Source organism: Aegilops tauschii, chromosome 5 (assembly GCF_002575655.3).
Source record: "Aegilops tauschii subsp. strangulata cultivar AL8/78 chromosome 5, Aet v6.0, whole genome shotgun sequence".
Classification (NCBI taxonomy): Eukaryota; Viridiplantae; Streptophyta; class Magnoliopsida; order Poales; family Poaceae; genus Aegilops; species Aegilops tauschii.
In genome coordinates, this window is record NC_053039.3 from 128,000,128 (window position 1) to 128,016,073 (window position 15,946).

General features: G+C 45.2%; 1 protein-coding gene across 1 annotated transcript; it reads right to left on the reverse strand.

Moving 5' to 3' along the window:
- Positions 1-4,106: 4,106 nt before the first annotated feature.
- On the reverse strand, positions 4,107-14,681 carry LOC109775923 (uncharacterized). Its single transcript, XM_020334626.4, has 12 exons — positions 14,399-14,681; positions 13,962-14,256; positions 12,041-12,227; positions 11,912-11,961; positions 10,020-10,112; positions 9,843-9,931; positions 9,642-9,720; positions 9,255-9,337; positions 9,026-9,104; positions 8,130-8,853; positions 5,013-5,625; positions 4,107-4,574 (listed from the first exon to the last, which is right to left on the reverse strand). Exons 1-12 carry the CDS (start codon positions 14,428-14,430, stop codon positions 4,439-4,441), a joined length of 2,460 nt encoding a protein of 819 aa, XP_020190215.1. The 5' UTR covers positions 14,431-14,681; the 3' UTR covers positions 4,107-4,438.
- Positions 14,682-15,946: the final 1,265 nt, after the last annotated feature.

A 15,946-nucleotide genomic window follows, 5' to 3' on the forward strand; every position in this document is an offset into this window, starting at 1 on the left:
CTACATATTCTACGAAGATCTTTATCGGTCGAACCGTTGTGACAACATACGTTATTCCCTTTGTCATCGGTATATTACTTGCGCGAGATTCGATCGTCGGTACCCACATACCTAGTTCAATCTCGTTACCGGCAAGACTCTTTACTCGTTCCGTAATACATCATATTGTAACTAAATCATTAGTCACTTTGCTTGCAAATGATGTGCATTACCGAGAGGGCACAGAGATACCTCTCGGATACTCGGAGTGACAAATCCTAATCTCGATCTATGCCAACCCAACAAACACCTTCGGAGATACCTGTAGATCATCTTTATAATCACCCAGTTACGTTGTGACGTTTGATAGCACACAAGGTATTCCTCCAGTATCTGGGAGTTGCATAATCTCATAGTCGAAGGAATATGTAATTGACATGAAGAAAGCAATAGCAATAAAACTGAACGATCAATATGCTAAGCTAACGGATGGGTCTTGTCCATCACATCTTTCTCCTAATGATGTGATCCCATTATCACATGACAACTCATGTCCATGGTTAGGAAACTTTAACCATCTTTGATCAACGAGCTAGTCAAGTAGAGGCTCACTATGGACACAGTGTTTGTCTATGTATTACACATGTATTTGTGTTTCCAATCAATACAATTCTAGCATGAATAATAACATTTATCATGAATAAGGAAATATAAAATAACAACTTTATTATTGCCTCTAGGGCATATTTCCTTCCATATATACCCCTACATGTCCCATCGGTTCAACTCGAAGCAAACTCCACTCTCATCGTTTGTTCTGAGTAGATAACTCCACATCCTTGTGCTGATTTCAAAGGGCCATCTACTCCAACCATCTAATCAACCCTTTGAGATCTAATCCCCCTTGCTTTCCACTCCTACCTTCTCCAAATCCATAGCCAAATATTGAGATGGTTTGAGTGTTGAGGAGATTATATTTTGAAGCATAAGAGCAAGGGATTCATTGCCAAGCAACCTATATCTTGTTTATTTTTTGGAGGGTGTTCGCCTCCTAGATCAGCTAAGTGTGCTTGGAAGTCTTCAAGTTTGGAAAGAATCCAAGAAGTTTGTATGGACTTGGAGATTGCCTACTTCGTGAAGATATACCCTAGTGAGTGTAGTCCTTCGTGGGCGTAATCCATGGTGGAATAAGTTGGTTGCTCCTTCGTGGGTGAGTGTCCTTTTGTGGACTACTCCTTCATGGAGTCTCGCAACCGGGATCCTTGTTATCTTAGATCTTCCATGGATCGAAGCCTCCATCAACGTGGATGTAAGATAGCGCCAACTATCCGAACAACCGAAAAAATCACCTAGCCAATTGTGTTTGCGAGACCCAAGACACAAGACACTTGTACACATTTGAAGAACTATTAGTAAAGTAGTACATATTTAAAACTTAGGGCAAGTACAATAGAGTGACGTAGGCATGCTATAAGAGATGTCACGTCATATTTGTGCCTAGTTGGAGGAGAGGAGAGAGGAGAGAAGCAGGCTACAAGCTTACAGCCGGCTGTAGCTCAAGACCCAACAAGCTTTGTGAGAGAAAGAGGTGGACCATATATTAATTGTATGACATACTAGTATGGCTAACTATTGTATGAGTGGGCTATTAGGTTGGCTATAAGTGACATGGAAACTCCATATAGCCAGCTCTTGGCTATATTATTAACCATGCTCTTACTATTCACCTAGTCTGCACGAGAACAAAGACACTTTGTGAGATTGTAAGGTGAGCCAACTATTAGTAAAGTAGTACATATTTAAACTTACTATTAGTAAAGTATTATACAAGTCGTCTATTAGGTTGGCTCTAGATGACATGACAACTTCTTATAGCAGCTTGTTGGCTACTTCCTCCGTAGCATAATATAGTGCATATAGATTTTCCTAAAAGTCAAACATTAAAAACTTTGACCATATTTATAGAGAAAAATAGATACATCTAGAATACCAAATGCACATCCCCGGCGACCCGTATGGTCCTCCCAACCACCCGTCGCCGGATAAGGGCGTCCATTTGTTATTGTAGATATTTGTCCATGAACTTTGATACGGCTATGGTAGTTTTCATGGAAAGTTGTTACGGAGATGAGATGGAGACTTAGAGCATCTCCAGCCGCGCCCCCAACACGCCCCCCCCTAGACGACTTTTTCGGCGCCGGCGCCCAGTCGCGCCCCCAGGACGCCGAAATCTGCCGGTTCGGCCCGTTTTTGGGCCCGGCAATCGCGGGCCGAACCCGGTGCACTAGGGGCACTCGGGGGCTCCGGCGCAAGGGAAAAGCACGTCTGGCCCATACCGTCAGGCGAAAAGTCAAGTCTTTCTTTCAGATTCGCCTCCCACCCCCAGCGCGCTCGGCCGCCAACCGGCTGTATCCCGGCGCCGCCCACCGCCCGCCACCGCTAGATAGCCCATCCCCGCCGGAAAAAGCGCAGAGGTTTCACCGAGGTAGCCTCTCGCTGGGCGATTTTTCCGGCGTTTCCGGCCGCGGAGGGGCGATGTAGCGGCGGGTGCGCGCCCACCGCGCCCGCAAGGTGTTCGGAAATTTGCCTGCCTCGGCAATGGACTCGGACGACGAGGAAGCGCTCGCCGCGCTGCTGGAGGAGGAAGCCGAGGCCGACGTCCAGGAAGAGGAACATCTCATGGTCCTCGCCGCCCTCGCCGCCCTGCTGGCGAGCAATGAAAAGCCGCGGCGAGGTGGCTCGGCGTCGGGGCGGATGAAAGCAAAGAACCGGCTTCGTCTCGAAGGCTACTGCATGCTCTACTCCGACTACTTCGCTGATGCTCCACTGCACGGCGACAAAACATTTCGGCGCCGTTATCGGATGAGCCGAAAGCTCTTCCTCAGGATTGTGAATTCCATCCGAGAGTTCGACAGCTACTTCAAGTGCAAGATGGATTGCACCGGCAAACTTGGATTCACCTCGATCCAGAAGTGCACGACAGCGATGAGGATGCTTGCATACGGAGCTCCCGGTGATTCACTCGACGACTATGGGCGCATGGCCGAGTCCACCACCATTGAGTGTTACTACAAGTTCTGTCGGGCAGTGGTGACAGTGTTTGGACCGCAATACTTGCGAACACCCAATGCAGAAGACACTGCTCGGATCCTAGCACAGAATGCAGCAAGAGGATTTCCTGGGATGCTTGGAAGCATCTAACACTGAACCATACTACAGGCAGGGTCCTCTAGCCGAAGTTGATCACCAGCTACCAGCAACCTGGACTGCCTACCTTAGTATGCGTCAGGAGATCCGAGACCCACAGGTGCATCATCAACTGCAGCAGGATCTGGTGGAGCACCTATGAAGGCTCAGGGGCGACGCCAGGCTCGACGTGTGATCAAATATGAGTTTTTATTTGTTGAACTATATAATTTGTATTGAACTATTTGTTGTTGCACTATTTTGTTGAACTATTTGATTTTCTGTGATGAACTATGTGATAAAAATATTTATGTTAAGAATTCAACGCCGAACCACGACGAACCACGCCGAATATGGGCCGATTCTTGCCCATATAGGGCCTTTATTCGCCGAAAGTGGGCCAAAAACTGGGCCAATGTCGGTGCCTAAGGGCGACCTGGGGGCGACGGCTGGATGCCCAACCGCCCCCAGCGCCGGTTGTATTGCCGGCTCGCCCCCAGGCGGCGATTTTTATGCCTCGGGGGGGGGGGGGGGGGGGGGGGGCGGGGGCAACGGCTGAAGATGCTCTTAGGATTTACCACGATTTGGATACCACAACTTAATTCAAGGGTTGAGCCTCAATGAGATTACAACACCCCACCCCGTAACTTCGGTCTGTAGGCTGGTTTCCGTAAGTAGCATTTTTGTTTGTCCGTTGTCTTATAAACTTCTTTCTTTACTTAAAAAAAAGAACTTATTAGTTTAGAGTGAAATACTCCCCCTATATAAACAAATATAAGACGTCAGAGGCAGTACAAAGTTAGACTTCGACCTACAGCACCCACCAATCCACGCATCCTGTCATCACCCTACTCGACCATCGACTGACGTCAACGAGTCACGATACATCTCAACCAAAACAGGCAAGAACCATGGAAAACCCATCAGTAAACAAGGAAAAATGTCAAGGGAAAACTCATTCGAACTCCTCATTCAACATCCACATGTACAAGACCATCACAACAGCACGCTAACAGCGTCTTTTACATCCATGGAAAACGAACTACTCTCCCAGTTGCTACACTAACGAATTCAATGGAAGCAAATGAGCTTCAAACAGCATGGAAAACAAGTCTGTTACGCTAGACTGATGACGTAACCGGCGCAAGGTTGCGCACTGTAACTCGTCCAGTCAGCGGCAGTATGTGGAGGAGCCACCACATGAGCAGCAGCCGCCGGGTGAACTCCGCCCGCCGCACTACCGGGAAGAGACGAGAGTAGATGGAGAAAGGTTTCATCTCTTTCCGCCCTTCGATCTTTGAGCTATCAATCGAACTGCCTGCTTTCCCAGCTCTAAGTTCTCAGAGCTACCATTATCTAACTGAACACAAAGCATGCCGCTGATGACATTAGATACCACACCTTGATGCCTGCCAAAAAGAATGACATTTAGTACCTGTTGCTAATTCAACAACAAACAAAAGGACTGACAAAGCGCGGGAGACAACCCTAAATCACCCCTTTTTGCTGCCCAGCAAAAATACTCAAAAAATTGATGCTGGGCAATACTACCATGCAATGCAAGAGCAGATAAAAGACTATGGTAAAGATCAATAGCGAACTCAGATTACTTGGATTATACAGATCCCCAGACCAAACCCATTTCTGATGGCAAAGTACCTGAGTTTCAGTAGATATGCTATGAACAACATTAACAAATACTCCCTCTGTAAACTAATATAAGAGCATTTAGATCACTCTTATATTTAGTTTACAGAGGGAGTAACTGAAAACATAAGACAAATATTTAACCAGCAAAATACAACAAACATAAAAGATAACAAGAATTTAGGCAAGAGGGAGCTCACCATTTGCCATCAGAAGCTAATTGGATCTCAATCCTCTTCCCAATTGCATCATTGCCCAACTTGCGCAGTATCCAGGTCGCATCCATTGCTTCGTCCCCCGTGCTCTGCCCATGCCTCTTGGATGGAGTACTGCCCTCTGAGCCATCCATCTTGTCTGTCGAAGGTCTTTTCCTCTTTGATCTCTGGCCTTTAGCAACATTTAAGTCCTCTTGCTGAGAAGCCCAGGTGGCCGGCTCCTCTGGTTGGGAAACCTGGGCACTTGGCTGCTCCAAATGTGGACGCTTAAATTTGAGTTTAAGCAACGAGGGCTTTAAGCTGTCAGGAGAGTTGTTGACAGGAACTGAAGCAGTGCCCTGGCTCTCTGTCAGCTGACTGGGAATAGATTGCTTATGTCCAAATGATCTGCTTCTTGTTCCACTTTCACTTGCATTTTCCATCCCAGAAATTAGAGCACTGCTCCTTTTTCCAGTTGCATGCTTTTTGGAGGTGCCCAGATCTCCCAAAAGGCTACTTCTTTGCTGTACTCCTGTCTCTCCAACTAGTTTCATTACACTTTTTTCCTTTTTACTACTCTTCGAGCTTTTGAAGTGGCTTGTTACATCAATTTTCCCTCCTGAAATATATAGCAAAAGGTGACTAAGCCACTTCAATCTTGAACACAGAATCAAGGGAAGAAATCTGAAGTAAATTAAGAGAAAACTTGCAACAGCAAAAATCAAGCAACAGCTTAAGCATCTAACATTACAAAACAAGGGAAGCCAATAAATAAAAATCTACCTCCGTTCTAAAATACAGACGTTTATGCACAGAGCCTCCAACACACAACTTTGACCGTCATTCTTTCATACAAATATAAGGAAATAAAATAAAAGGTTGCAGAATTATGAAGTTTAATGGAATATATAATGGTATTATTTTCTTTAAACCAATAGTCAAAGTTAGAGAACGTTGACTGCATGCTTTATAGGACATCATCTATTTTGGAACAGAGGTAGCATGACATATCAATACCAACAATGCAACTGCTCGGACAATAAGATGGGAAAATTATCAGGGGATGATGACGAGGTTACAGGAATGTCAGCACTGCGAATTAGATTGCAGTATATGAACCATAGGTTTGGCAATGTCTTTCTGGAACTGCCATCTCAGGGGCGGATAATATGGGTATTTGGAGTGCACATACAGGTAAGGATATGAACTCTGAAGCACTGGACAAACCCTGCCTAAGAACCCAATCAGATACCTAGGTTGGAATGAGCAAACAGCTAATTGTTTTTAACAGAACAGCTAATATATATCATATATAATTTCCAATTAAGCTTTTTTGGGAACCAGAATGAGTACTCCCTCCCCAATATGTTGGACGTATAAGTTTTGCAAGAATAACAAGGAGTCATAACAAATTTGCGGAATGTATTGCCCCAGTGTAATCATCTCATTCCAAATCGTGTGATGTCATAGTTATTAACACACCAAAAATAGCCGGTTCATCTCCTCAATCTCCGCTCGACAGATCACCATATCAAGAAATGCATACAACTCAATCTCCACTGGCAAACCGCAAATTCTCTTTTAAGGGGTGGATGATCCAAATTTTACGGAAACAAGTGTGAGCCATGCATGCACGGGAAAGAAATCTCAGAAGGCTGAGCAGAGGGTATTTTCAGAACTAAGGTGGCAAAATAACTAATACGCCTTACAAATTGGAGAATGGTGGATACACCCTACATATTCTTAAGGAGTACTAAGCAATTCAATATTACCAAATCAGGCAATATGTCTAGTAGTAAAAACAGGACCGGATAGCCGGTTGGACCAGAAGAAGACAGAACAGATGACCTTAGCTGTTTCTTAAGCTCCACAGACCGTCCCAGCCACCGGACTGATGAAAAGCGGTCGACCGGGTATCTTTGTGCAAACCAGGCAGCGGAACGGGTGGAGGCGAGAAAAATGTAATCCGTGCTGGATGATTCGAACCCGGGTCACCTAGGCAGTAGGCCGAAGCCCAACCATGGCATATGATAACCAACTCGCCTCAGGTCAGCTGTTGTTCAATAGAAGGAATTCTATTTTACCTTTTTCTACTATATATACTATAATGTTCAGGATATCGGTAACTGGTACCATATCGGTCAGGTGTTGAGTAGGGATAAATAGCAAAGTTCAAAAAAGCACTAGGTGTAAATTATGCGTTTGACCACCTATTTGCGCCTTGATAGCTTATGTGCTGCTTAGGCGCGATTAGGATTAGGAGTTCCGTACACGATCGCTAGTGTGAAGAAATAAGCAAGATGAGGTGACCTAGCCCATTAAAGCACCGGCCCATCTATCCTTATTCTTCTCTTATTAAAACCTCCTGTGTGTGCACAGTCGACAGAAATTTTAGGGATCCTCCTCATGCCGCCTCTCTACCTCTTCCTCTCCCTTGCTGCACCCATGGCAACAAGCCAGCAAAGCTCGATTTCTCGCCGGAGAATCTCAACCCGTTGCCGGAATAGATCGATTTGTCGTCAGAGTGGTCAAATCCTCGCCAGGGAGATTGATTTCTCGCCTGAGAAACACAATTCCTCGACGGAGAAGGCTGATTTCTCGCCGGCCGCCTTTTTGAGCGCTTAGGGCCAAAGCGAGGCGTTATGCCAACGCCCACCGCTTAAGCACGCTTAGGCGAGCGCCTAACAGCGCTTTTTGAACTATGATAAATAGACGAATTGGCCAGTCAATCGGCCAATATATCAGCTAATCAGCTATTCGGTAACACACCGAGTAGCGATTAACTGACCGAGATGCCGATTAACTGGCCAGTATTTGGAACATTGAGTATATAATGGTCCGAATATCAAACTGGATGAACCAGCATCCTGACTGGTTTGGTCACAAGTCCAGTTCTTAAAATTATGCCAATATGGCAACATATGTCAAATGAAAGTTTATGAGGACAAATGCCCACAAAATAGCTATAATTTCGTAGCTGTCTATAGGAGACCTTTAGTAACGTCTCAAATTAGTAAATTACTAGTAGTTACTAGCACAGAAGTTTGTACATACATGCCAGATACAATATATCAAGCAAACTAAAAAGGTAAATGGCAAAGCAAAACAAAATAAGGCACATACCATGCATCAAACCAAGCTCTTGCTCTTTATGAGAATTGGACATTTCAGACTTAGGAGAGCCACTTTTACTTTTGTGACGTGTTCCAAGATGAATAACCAACTTGGTACCTTTCCCTGTGTCACCCTTGGCATTATTTTCCTCACCTATATCTTTGAAATGCAGGCTCGGCACCTTACTGCCTTTGATTTTGACTTTTGGTATCATATCTGCACTGTTTGTTGCAGCTTTCGCAGATGTGGATTTCAGATCCTTCTCTGAACTTCGAGTTGAAGATAAAACAAACACATTCTCATTATTCTTGAAAGAATTCCTGTCATGATTAATATCTACAGTATGATCTCCCAAGTGACTACTCATTGATTTGACTTCATGCCTTCTCTCAAGAAATATCTCATTCGGATCAGCAACTGACTTATTACCTTGATTGCCTTTTTTCTTGGAATGCTTCTTATTCGTCCCTGAGTTCTTAGGAACATTCTTTTCTTGTTCAGATTGATCTAATGGAGGCTTACTGCTGTTACTTTTGAAAGAGAATTTTAGTGTGTTTCTACCATCATTTTTCAATACTAATGCACCGAGCCTTTCATCGTCCGAGTTTGGACAAGGTGTCACATCTTCTAAAGAAGGCAGTCCAGCAGCAGCCCTTAAACTAACCATAAGATCATGATCAACAATGTTCCTCCTCTTCCAAAGCTCCCTAACTGCATCTTCTGCATCCCTGATCTGAAGAGAGCAAAAGGCGTGTAAGATAACAGAGTATTCCCTCCGTCCCAAAATAAGTGTCGCTGATTTGGTACAAATTTTATACTAATTTAGTACTAAATCAGCAACACTTATTTTGGAATGGAGGGAGTGTAATACAGCGATGAGAAACCATGAAAGAATTATATATTGCCTGGGAGCATTCGCCACGGCATGATGCGCATGTATACTGGAGATTTTGGTCAGCTTGGAACTGCTGGTACTTTTCCTCGCTGCATAATTATATGGAAAGTCAGTAAAGCGTAGTACACCACAGAAGTGAAAATCTTGAAGTATCAAGGCACTAAACACTAGATTCAGAGAAGGCAACAAATACGAGTGGGTTAATTTAAACAAAATGAGGGGTTGACGTTCAGAAAGACCTGATGCCATCACATTCAATATGTACCCACTTTTCACAAACGTCGCAGCAAACCATAGGTATCACTTCAGAATCTCTATAAACCTGAAAAGGGGTGAACCAAGCAACAGAAAAGGGTATCTCAGCAGAAGTTAGCATGGAAAAACTCCGCAACACATTATGGTGTATATGACCCAACATTGCTTAGTACATTTTAAACTTAACAAACAAAGTCTCAATAAGAAACTTTCAGCTATAGACAAACAGGATCCTCATTTTAAGGCCTCACGCATAGCATATGGTCACTATATTAGAAGAGAAAGGGCAGCTGGAGAGAAACGAAACATTTTCTAATACCCTGAAATTTAACAGTAGTCATGCCAAGAGAGAGTAAAAGGGAAGGAGGTACCTTCAAGCAAACTGGACAGTAGTTTCCTTTCACAAACAACCGCCCACAAGCATCACAGCATGTGTACCCCAAAAACCACCTGCGCACCAAAACTCGCAATGACGTATATAAGCACGACACATAAAGTGGCAAATACGTGATAAAAAGATCTTAAGTAAATTTCAGAGCAATATCATTCATCCGCATTAGTGGTTTAAGTACCTTGTGCTATGGCCACTCCCAGGTACACCAGATCCACAGCTGTGACACCTTGTATGTTTTGGACATAAATATGGTCCATGAGTAACATTCTGCAACGTCATAGTTCACTGTTAAGTGACGAGCCCCACATATTCAATTTGTAGAAAGCAGAATGAGGAAGGTGCACAATAGGTGTACCTTGTGTGAGGGTTGCTGACAGTAACAGTGATAGGCTCCATCACACCTTTTACAGAACATTAACTTATTGGGATCACCAGGCCGCCGACACACCTAAATACGTGTTTATTTACACAGAATTAGGCAAAGAATCTGGGTTCATTTCCCTCTTTACCAAGAAAGCTGGTGGTAACTAAGGCATAACAAACGTTCTACACGGTGCAAAGATGCTACTCCCTCCATCCCACATTAATTGTCGCTCAAACAGATGTATCCAGCACTGAAATACGTCAAGATACATCCGTTTCAGCGACAATTAATATGGGACAGAGGGAGTACTCTACAACTGCTCATATAGGAACATGGAGGAGAACTTCAAAATTAATTATGATCAAACGTAAGTATTTGCTGATTTGGAAGTTAATGGCCACCACAATAACAGTTGATGCATATACAAATATTAGAGCTCTTAAATAATGCAAAATGTATGCTACAATTTTCATAAACTGCACCGACTCAAAAAGGATTTAAACTCTAGTCATGTACCAGCATACGGGTGAAGCCAAAATTAATAGTACTAGAGAACTGTTAGGGTGCGTTTGGTTCAGTGGCTATCCCCGGATGGCCAGGGATAGCCACTTTTTAGGTGGTTATCAGGTGTTTGGTTCAACAGAGAGAAGGGATGGCCAGGGATATGGGTAGCCAAGATTCCCCGTATGCTATCAAAACAAGGCTGAGCGCGTCCGCGAAAATCTCGTGGACATAGCCAAGCACACGCGTGCATCGCTAGCTTCACCGCGAAACGTTTTCTTCTCTTCTGTCACCTCTCTTCCCCTATATGGCCTCTTCGCTTGACTTAGTCAGCAGCGCAGATTGTGCGCGACCGTGGCACATCAAAGGCGAGGGTGGCTGCCTCCAGGGCTTGGGGCCGCAGATCCTGATGGTGCTGGGTGGCAGGGCCGGCCAAGGCGCGAGGCAGTGAAGCCAGCCATGGCACGGTGGCGGGGCCGACAAGGGCACGCACGGCGGCGGAGTCATCCATGGCGTGCCGGCTGGGCCGCAGGCCGACCAAAGAGCACGGCGAGGAAGACCAAAGGCGGAGCCAGCCTGATGATGCATGTGCGCTGCCCTGGGGTGGGGCGCCGGCTCAATGTAGAGCCTTGTAGGTGCTCGCCGAGTGAGCTCGTGTCCGGCGGCATGAGGGCGCATGGCGCACAGCGGCAGTCCCTCTAACCTCTGTCTATTACCTCCTCCCATTGAATTTGTCTTCCTCTGTTGCATAATTGCTTTTGAGGCAACTGCCAACCCCAACGAACATGAGTAGGCTGTAAATATGAACCGTGAAGTATTCTGTTCTGTATATACAGTTTTTAATGATTGCATACTTAGTTAAATTAGTGTTTGTAATCTGAAACTTTGAGATACCACAATCGTGTTTCTGCAAACTTTTGCCCCAACTTCATTCAACTGCTGATTTGTTCCCATGTCCACATATACATACACATTATGCTCGGTCTTGACTTGGATTACATTTCTTGAGTAGGCATAATTGGAGATCTAGTTGCATTGATGGGCGTGCACCATGTAATAAGCAACATGTAATTTTATGTTGTAATTACGAGGTAATCTCACCGCCTCAATAGAAGAAGGTTACTCGAACTCTTATCCACCAGACCACCACTCATCCGTTCATCCCTCAAACCAAACACGCAGTGGTTATCTTCAACCACTTGTGCATTCTACTCAACCAAACAAAAAAAATGGCTATCCCTAACCAGGTGGTTGGAGATACCCACAGCCACTCAATCCCTTCAACCAGACACGCCCTTAAATACTTCTGGTGTCACAAAAACTCTGATAGTTGGGAAATACACATGCACAAGGTAAGGATAATGATGTTATAGACAACCAACCTCACAGCTGCGGCAAGATGAACAGATCCACGAGCTCCAGTGGAAGAGATCTAGATGGAATGGATATCATCAAAGGATACAAAAGACAATGTTTTTAAGACGCACGCAGGGAATAATTTTTTAAATTACCTCTATGTTCACCCCAATTTTTCACACACTTCTTATGATACTTCTTGTTGCAGAGTTTGCATGGAACCATTTTGGCAGCTTTTGAGCTGCCCTCGTTTTCTCCAGAGAAGCATAAGCGGCACATAACCTTGACAGCAGCATTCCCTTGATCTTCTCGATCCGAGTCATCTTCATCTCCTTCAGCCTCCTGGAAGAAGTATAAAATAATATTTTAAGAAGGTATTTAGTTGTGAACTCCACTGTTCCAGCATAGAAGTACAAAACTACCGTAATAATGATGAACTGACAAAGAATCAGGAATCTCATTGACTGGTTATAAATTCTGCGCCATTTCTAAATGAAGAAAGTCCACTTTACAACCTTCAAGTCTCACTGAAGCTCACATTACAACCTTCAGACAGTTTATTTTTAACCCTGAACTATGAAATTCGTTCACTTTATAACCTTGTCCCCGTCCCAGATGGTTTCGTACCGACTCAGATGTCACACGACTCGGATACAACTTATCTGCGTCAGCAAACTACATAAAGAACTTATCTATCTTGCTATTAAGGCTGCTAAGTTTTTTTACGTAGTTTGCTGATGTGTCAGTCCACTGAAGTGGATAAGTTGTCCAGGTTGTCTGACACGTAGCATCTGAGTCAGCACGAACCATCTGAAACGCGACCGATGTTGTAAAAGTTAAATGGATTCTCTAGTGCAGGGTTAAAAAATAGTTTAGGAGTTGAAGGTTGCAATGCTAACTTTGGTGGGAGTCGAATGCCAAAACCGAGAAAAGCAGTATTTGATTACCAAATTTGGAAACAAAAAAGGCACCACGACTATAACAGCTAAATACAGCATATCAATAAGATATTGCTTCATTGAAACAGAAAACAGAACATATAAACTAGCTTATATATCTTACTGGAGCAGTTATCACGTTACTGCAAAGGTAAGTTCAATATACAGCAACGTCGGCATGAATGCGTGATTAACGTAAATGAGAATCTCTGCGAGACACGGGTCCATTTCTCTTTCAGGGGTGTGGGGGGATGCACAAGTAATGCTTGCTCTCAATAAGCCACACGTCTGCATAATATACAGGTATACTCGTATATGGCTAAATTGTTCCTAGAACCAGGGCTCCCCCAGTGCATGCCTGCAAAGTATAGAGCAGCACCAACTATGCACAAGCACAAACAATACAGGGTAACTAAAAGAATCAAGACAAAACAACAATAAGTGAACTTCACACCATCATTTGCATCCAGAGCTCATAAGCCATCTACAGATCAGAAGCTCCATAGGCACCAAAAACTAGCACCAGTAATCACAGCACTTATTAAACACCAAAACATACCAACTTGGCCGTAGCATAACAAAACCTCAAAGACAGAGCACGGCCATATACCCCTCTCAAAGTAATACACCGGAATCAGCAAAGGTCATGGTCAATTCCATCTGGCATAGCCCACGTGCATACAACCACTCAAGGGCATCGAAATTGCTCTGGGCCACACGAAACTGATGAGCTATGAGCCTATGAATGTCACAAACAACTGTATTTACCCAAAAATCCAAGCCTACTGGCTCTAAAATCTAACCAGAATTCCCACAAATACCTACCTGGAGCCAGTACACACTCTTACAACCTCAGAACATAGAAGATGCAAACTTCTGCGCTAGCATATGATCTCCGGGCGGCCCATTATCATCCCAATTCAGACTTCCCAAGGAATCTACACCAAAACCTCGGGAAATTCGCAGTAACCAGACAGCTAAACAGACAACTGAACCCGAAATGCGCCTACACCGACATTAGCTAGAATCATCGTCATGAACGCCACAAAAAGGCACAAACCCTAGGTCCTTAACAACGAGGGGAAACCCAAGAGGAATAGCCCTAGGCAGAAGCAAGTGCGTCGTAGATTCGGCTCACCGGAGATTCATAGGCGCCCTCGAGGCGCCTGGCGAAGTCCTCCGCGGCGGCGGCCTGGCGCTGCATCGCCGCCCTGCACGCCTCGTCCTCGCCCTCCTCCGGCAGTTCGAGCGGCGGCACCTCCACCTGCACCGTGCCGGGCTCTCGGGCATCCCCCGCCCCCCCCACCGCCGGCCTCAGCAGCCACGGATCGGCGAGGAAGCCCTCGAGCGCCGCCGCGACGCCGGCCCATGCCCCGGCCCTCTTGTTGGCCCTCGCGGCGCCGAACCCTAGCTCGCAGTCGCACACCCTCCGGCTGCACAAAGGAAGGAAGAGAGGCCCGGCCGGCCGTCAGCGCGAGAGAGGAGAAGCGGGCGGGCGGTGACGAGAGAGAGATACCGAGACCGAGACGGGGAGGGGGGAGGGGGAGGAGGAAGAGGAGTGTAACGTAAACATACCAAGTGATGGGGCACGCGACGTGAAACGCCATGGGAGGCGGGCGGGGCGAGATGGGGTGCTCGCTCGCCCGTCGCCACGGCCACCAGAGCCCGGAACCAGATGGGTTCGTTTGGTGGGGTGGGTGGCCGATTCAAACCGATTTGGGTGGGGATTCGCCTCCGTTTCGAAAACTTTGGGGGAGATTTCTCTTAATTTCGTTTGGACTGCGGAGGGGGGAGAGGGGGAGGGAGGGTTCCTTACCTTGGGGCGGGGGAGCACGGGCACGGCGGAGATGGGAGCTCTTGCGGCTAGGTCCCTGGGGGGTGGGGGTTTTGTACCCACACCCTTTTTCTACGTGGGCCTGCGATGGGCCTCCCAGTACCAGGCCTAAGAATGAGGCTTTTTTTTCTCCCTATATCCGCTAGCCCATTAGTTCCAGGCGAACAAGACTTTTTCCACTAGCGATCATAAAAGATTTCTGGGGAGCTCCTATGCAGCGCTGCAGGCGCCCGTTAACGATCCGGCGCCTGCAGCGCTGCTAGCATGGGCCGGCCCACTCACGAGCTGCCCAGTTTATTTTTTGTTACGAAAATAAAAATATGAAATCAAAAAAGGTTTACAGATTTAAAGAAAAAAGTTTCATCCATTCGAAAAAAAGTACATATCTGTAAAAAAGGTTCATCAATTTTGAAAAAAATATCATCAATTGGAAAAAAAATATCATTCAAATTGAAAAAAAAAAGATCATCTACTTTAGCAAAAGTTCATTAGTTTTTAAAAAAGTTCATTAAATTTCAAAAAAATCATGTATTTTTAAAAAAAAATCGTTGAATTGAAAAAAGTTCATAAATCTAAAAAAAGTTCATCCATTTTCAAAAGGATGTTCATCAAAATTCAAAAAAAACATCAATCTGAAAAAAAATGTTGAATTTTAAAAAAAATCACCAATATTCAAAAAGTTCATAGAAATTTCAAAAAAGAAATTGTCAACGGAAGCCTAGATGGGTCGGCCCAATTACAGACGCCACAGGCGCCAGTTAACAAAAATGCACATTAATTGGCGCTTGTGGTGCCAAATAGGAAATGCTAGATTTCTGGGTTTGGTTTCCGGACAAGAAGGGCAGGTTTACTGTTTCCTCGGTGTACAAGTTTCTGCTTGCAACAAAACTGTAGCGGGAGGAGTGGCTGGAAGGACGTGGTGGGACATCCAATGCTGAGAGAGACCAAAATTCATGGAGTTCGCTCTGGAAACTTAAGGTTCCCTCCAAGAGGAGAATTTTTCTATTGCAGCTCGCCCACCACTCTCTCCCTACGACCGATGTTCTTAGCAAGGGTCACATGTCCTCTCAAGACACTTGTCCACTCTGTGGACCTCCGGATTCATGGTGGCATGCTCTTATTTCAGACACCATGTCCAGGTGCATTTGGGCATTGTCAGATGATGGTCTTGTCTCTCATATGGCAGAGGACGAGGAGTCTAATGCGAGGCTATGGCTATTCGAGCTGAGTGATACTCTAGACCATGCGAGTTTCACGACAATGGTTGTCATCCTGTGGTCCATATGGTT

Coding starts and splice junctions, on each gene's coding strand:
- LOC109775923 (XM_020334626.4), bottom strand. CDS start 14,430: ATGGCGTTTCACGTCGCGTGCCCCATCACTTG. Junction 14,257..14,398: donor GTCGCGTGCCCCATCACTTG/GTATGTTTACGT, acceptor TCCTTTGTGCAG/CCGGAGGGTGTGCGACTGCG. Junction 4,575..5,012: donor TTAGCTTCTGATGGCAAATG/GTGAGCTCCCTC, acceptor TCTTTTTGGCAG/GCATCAAGGTGTGGTATCTA.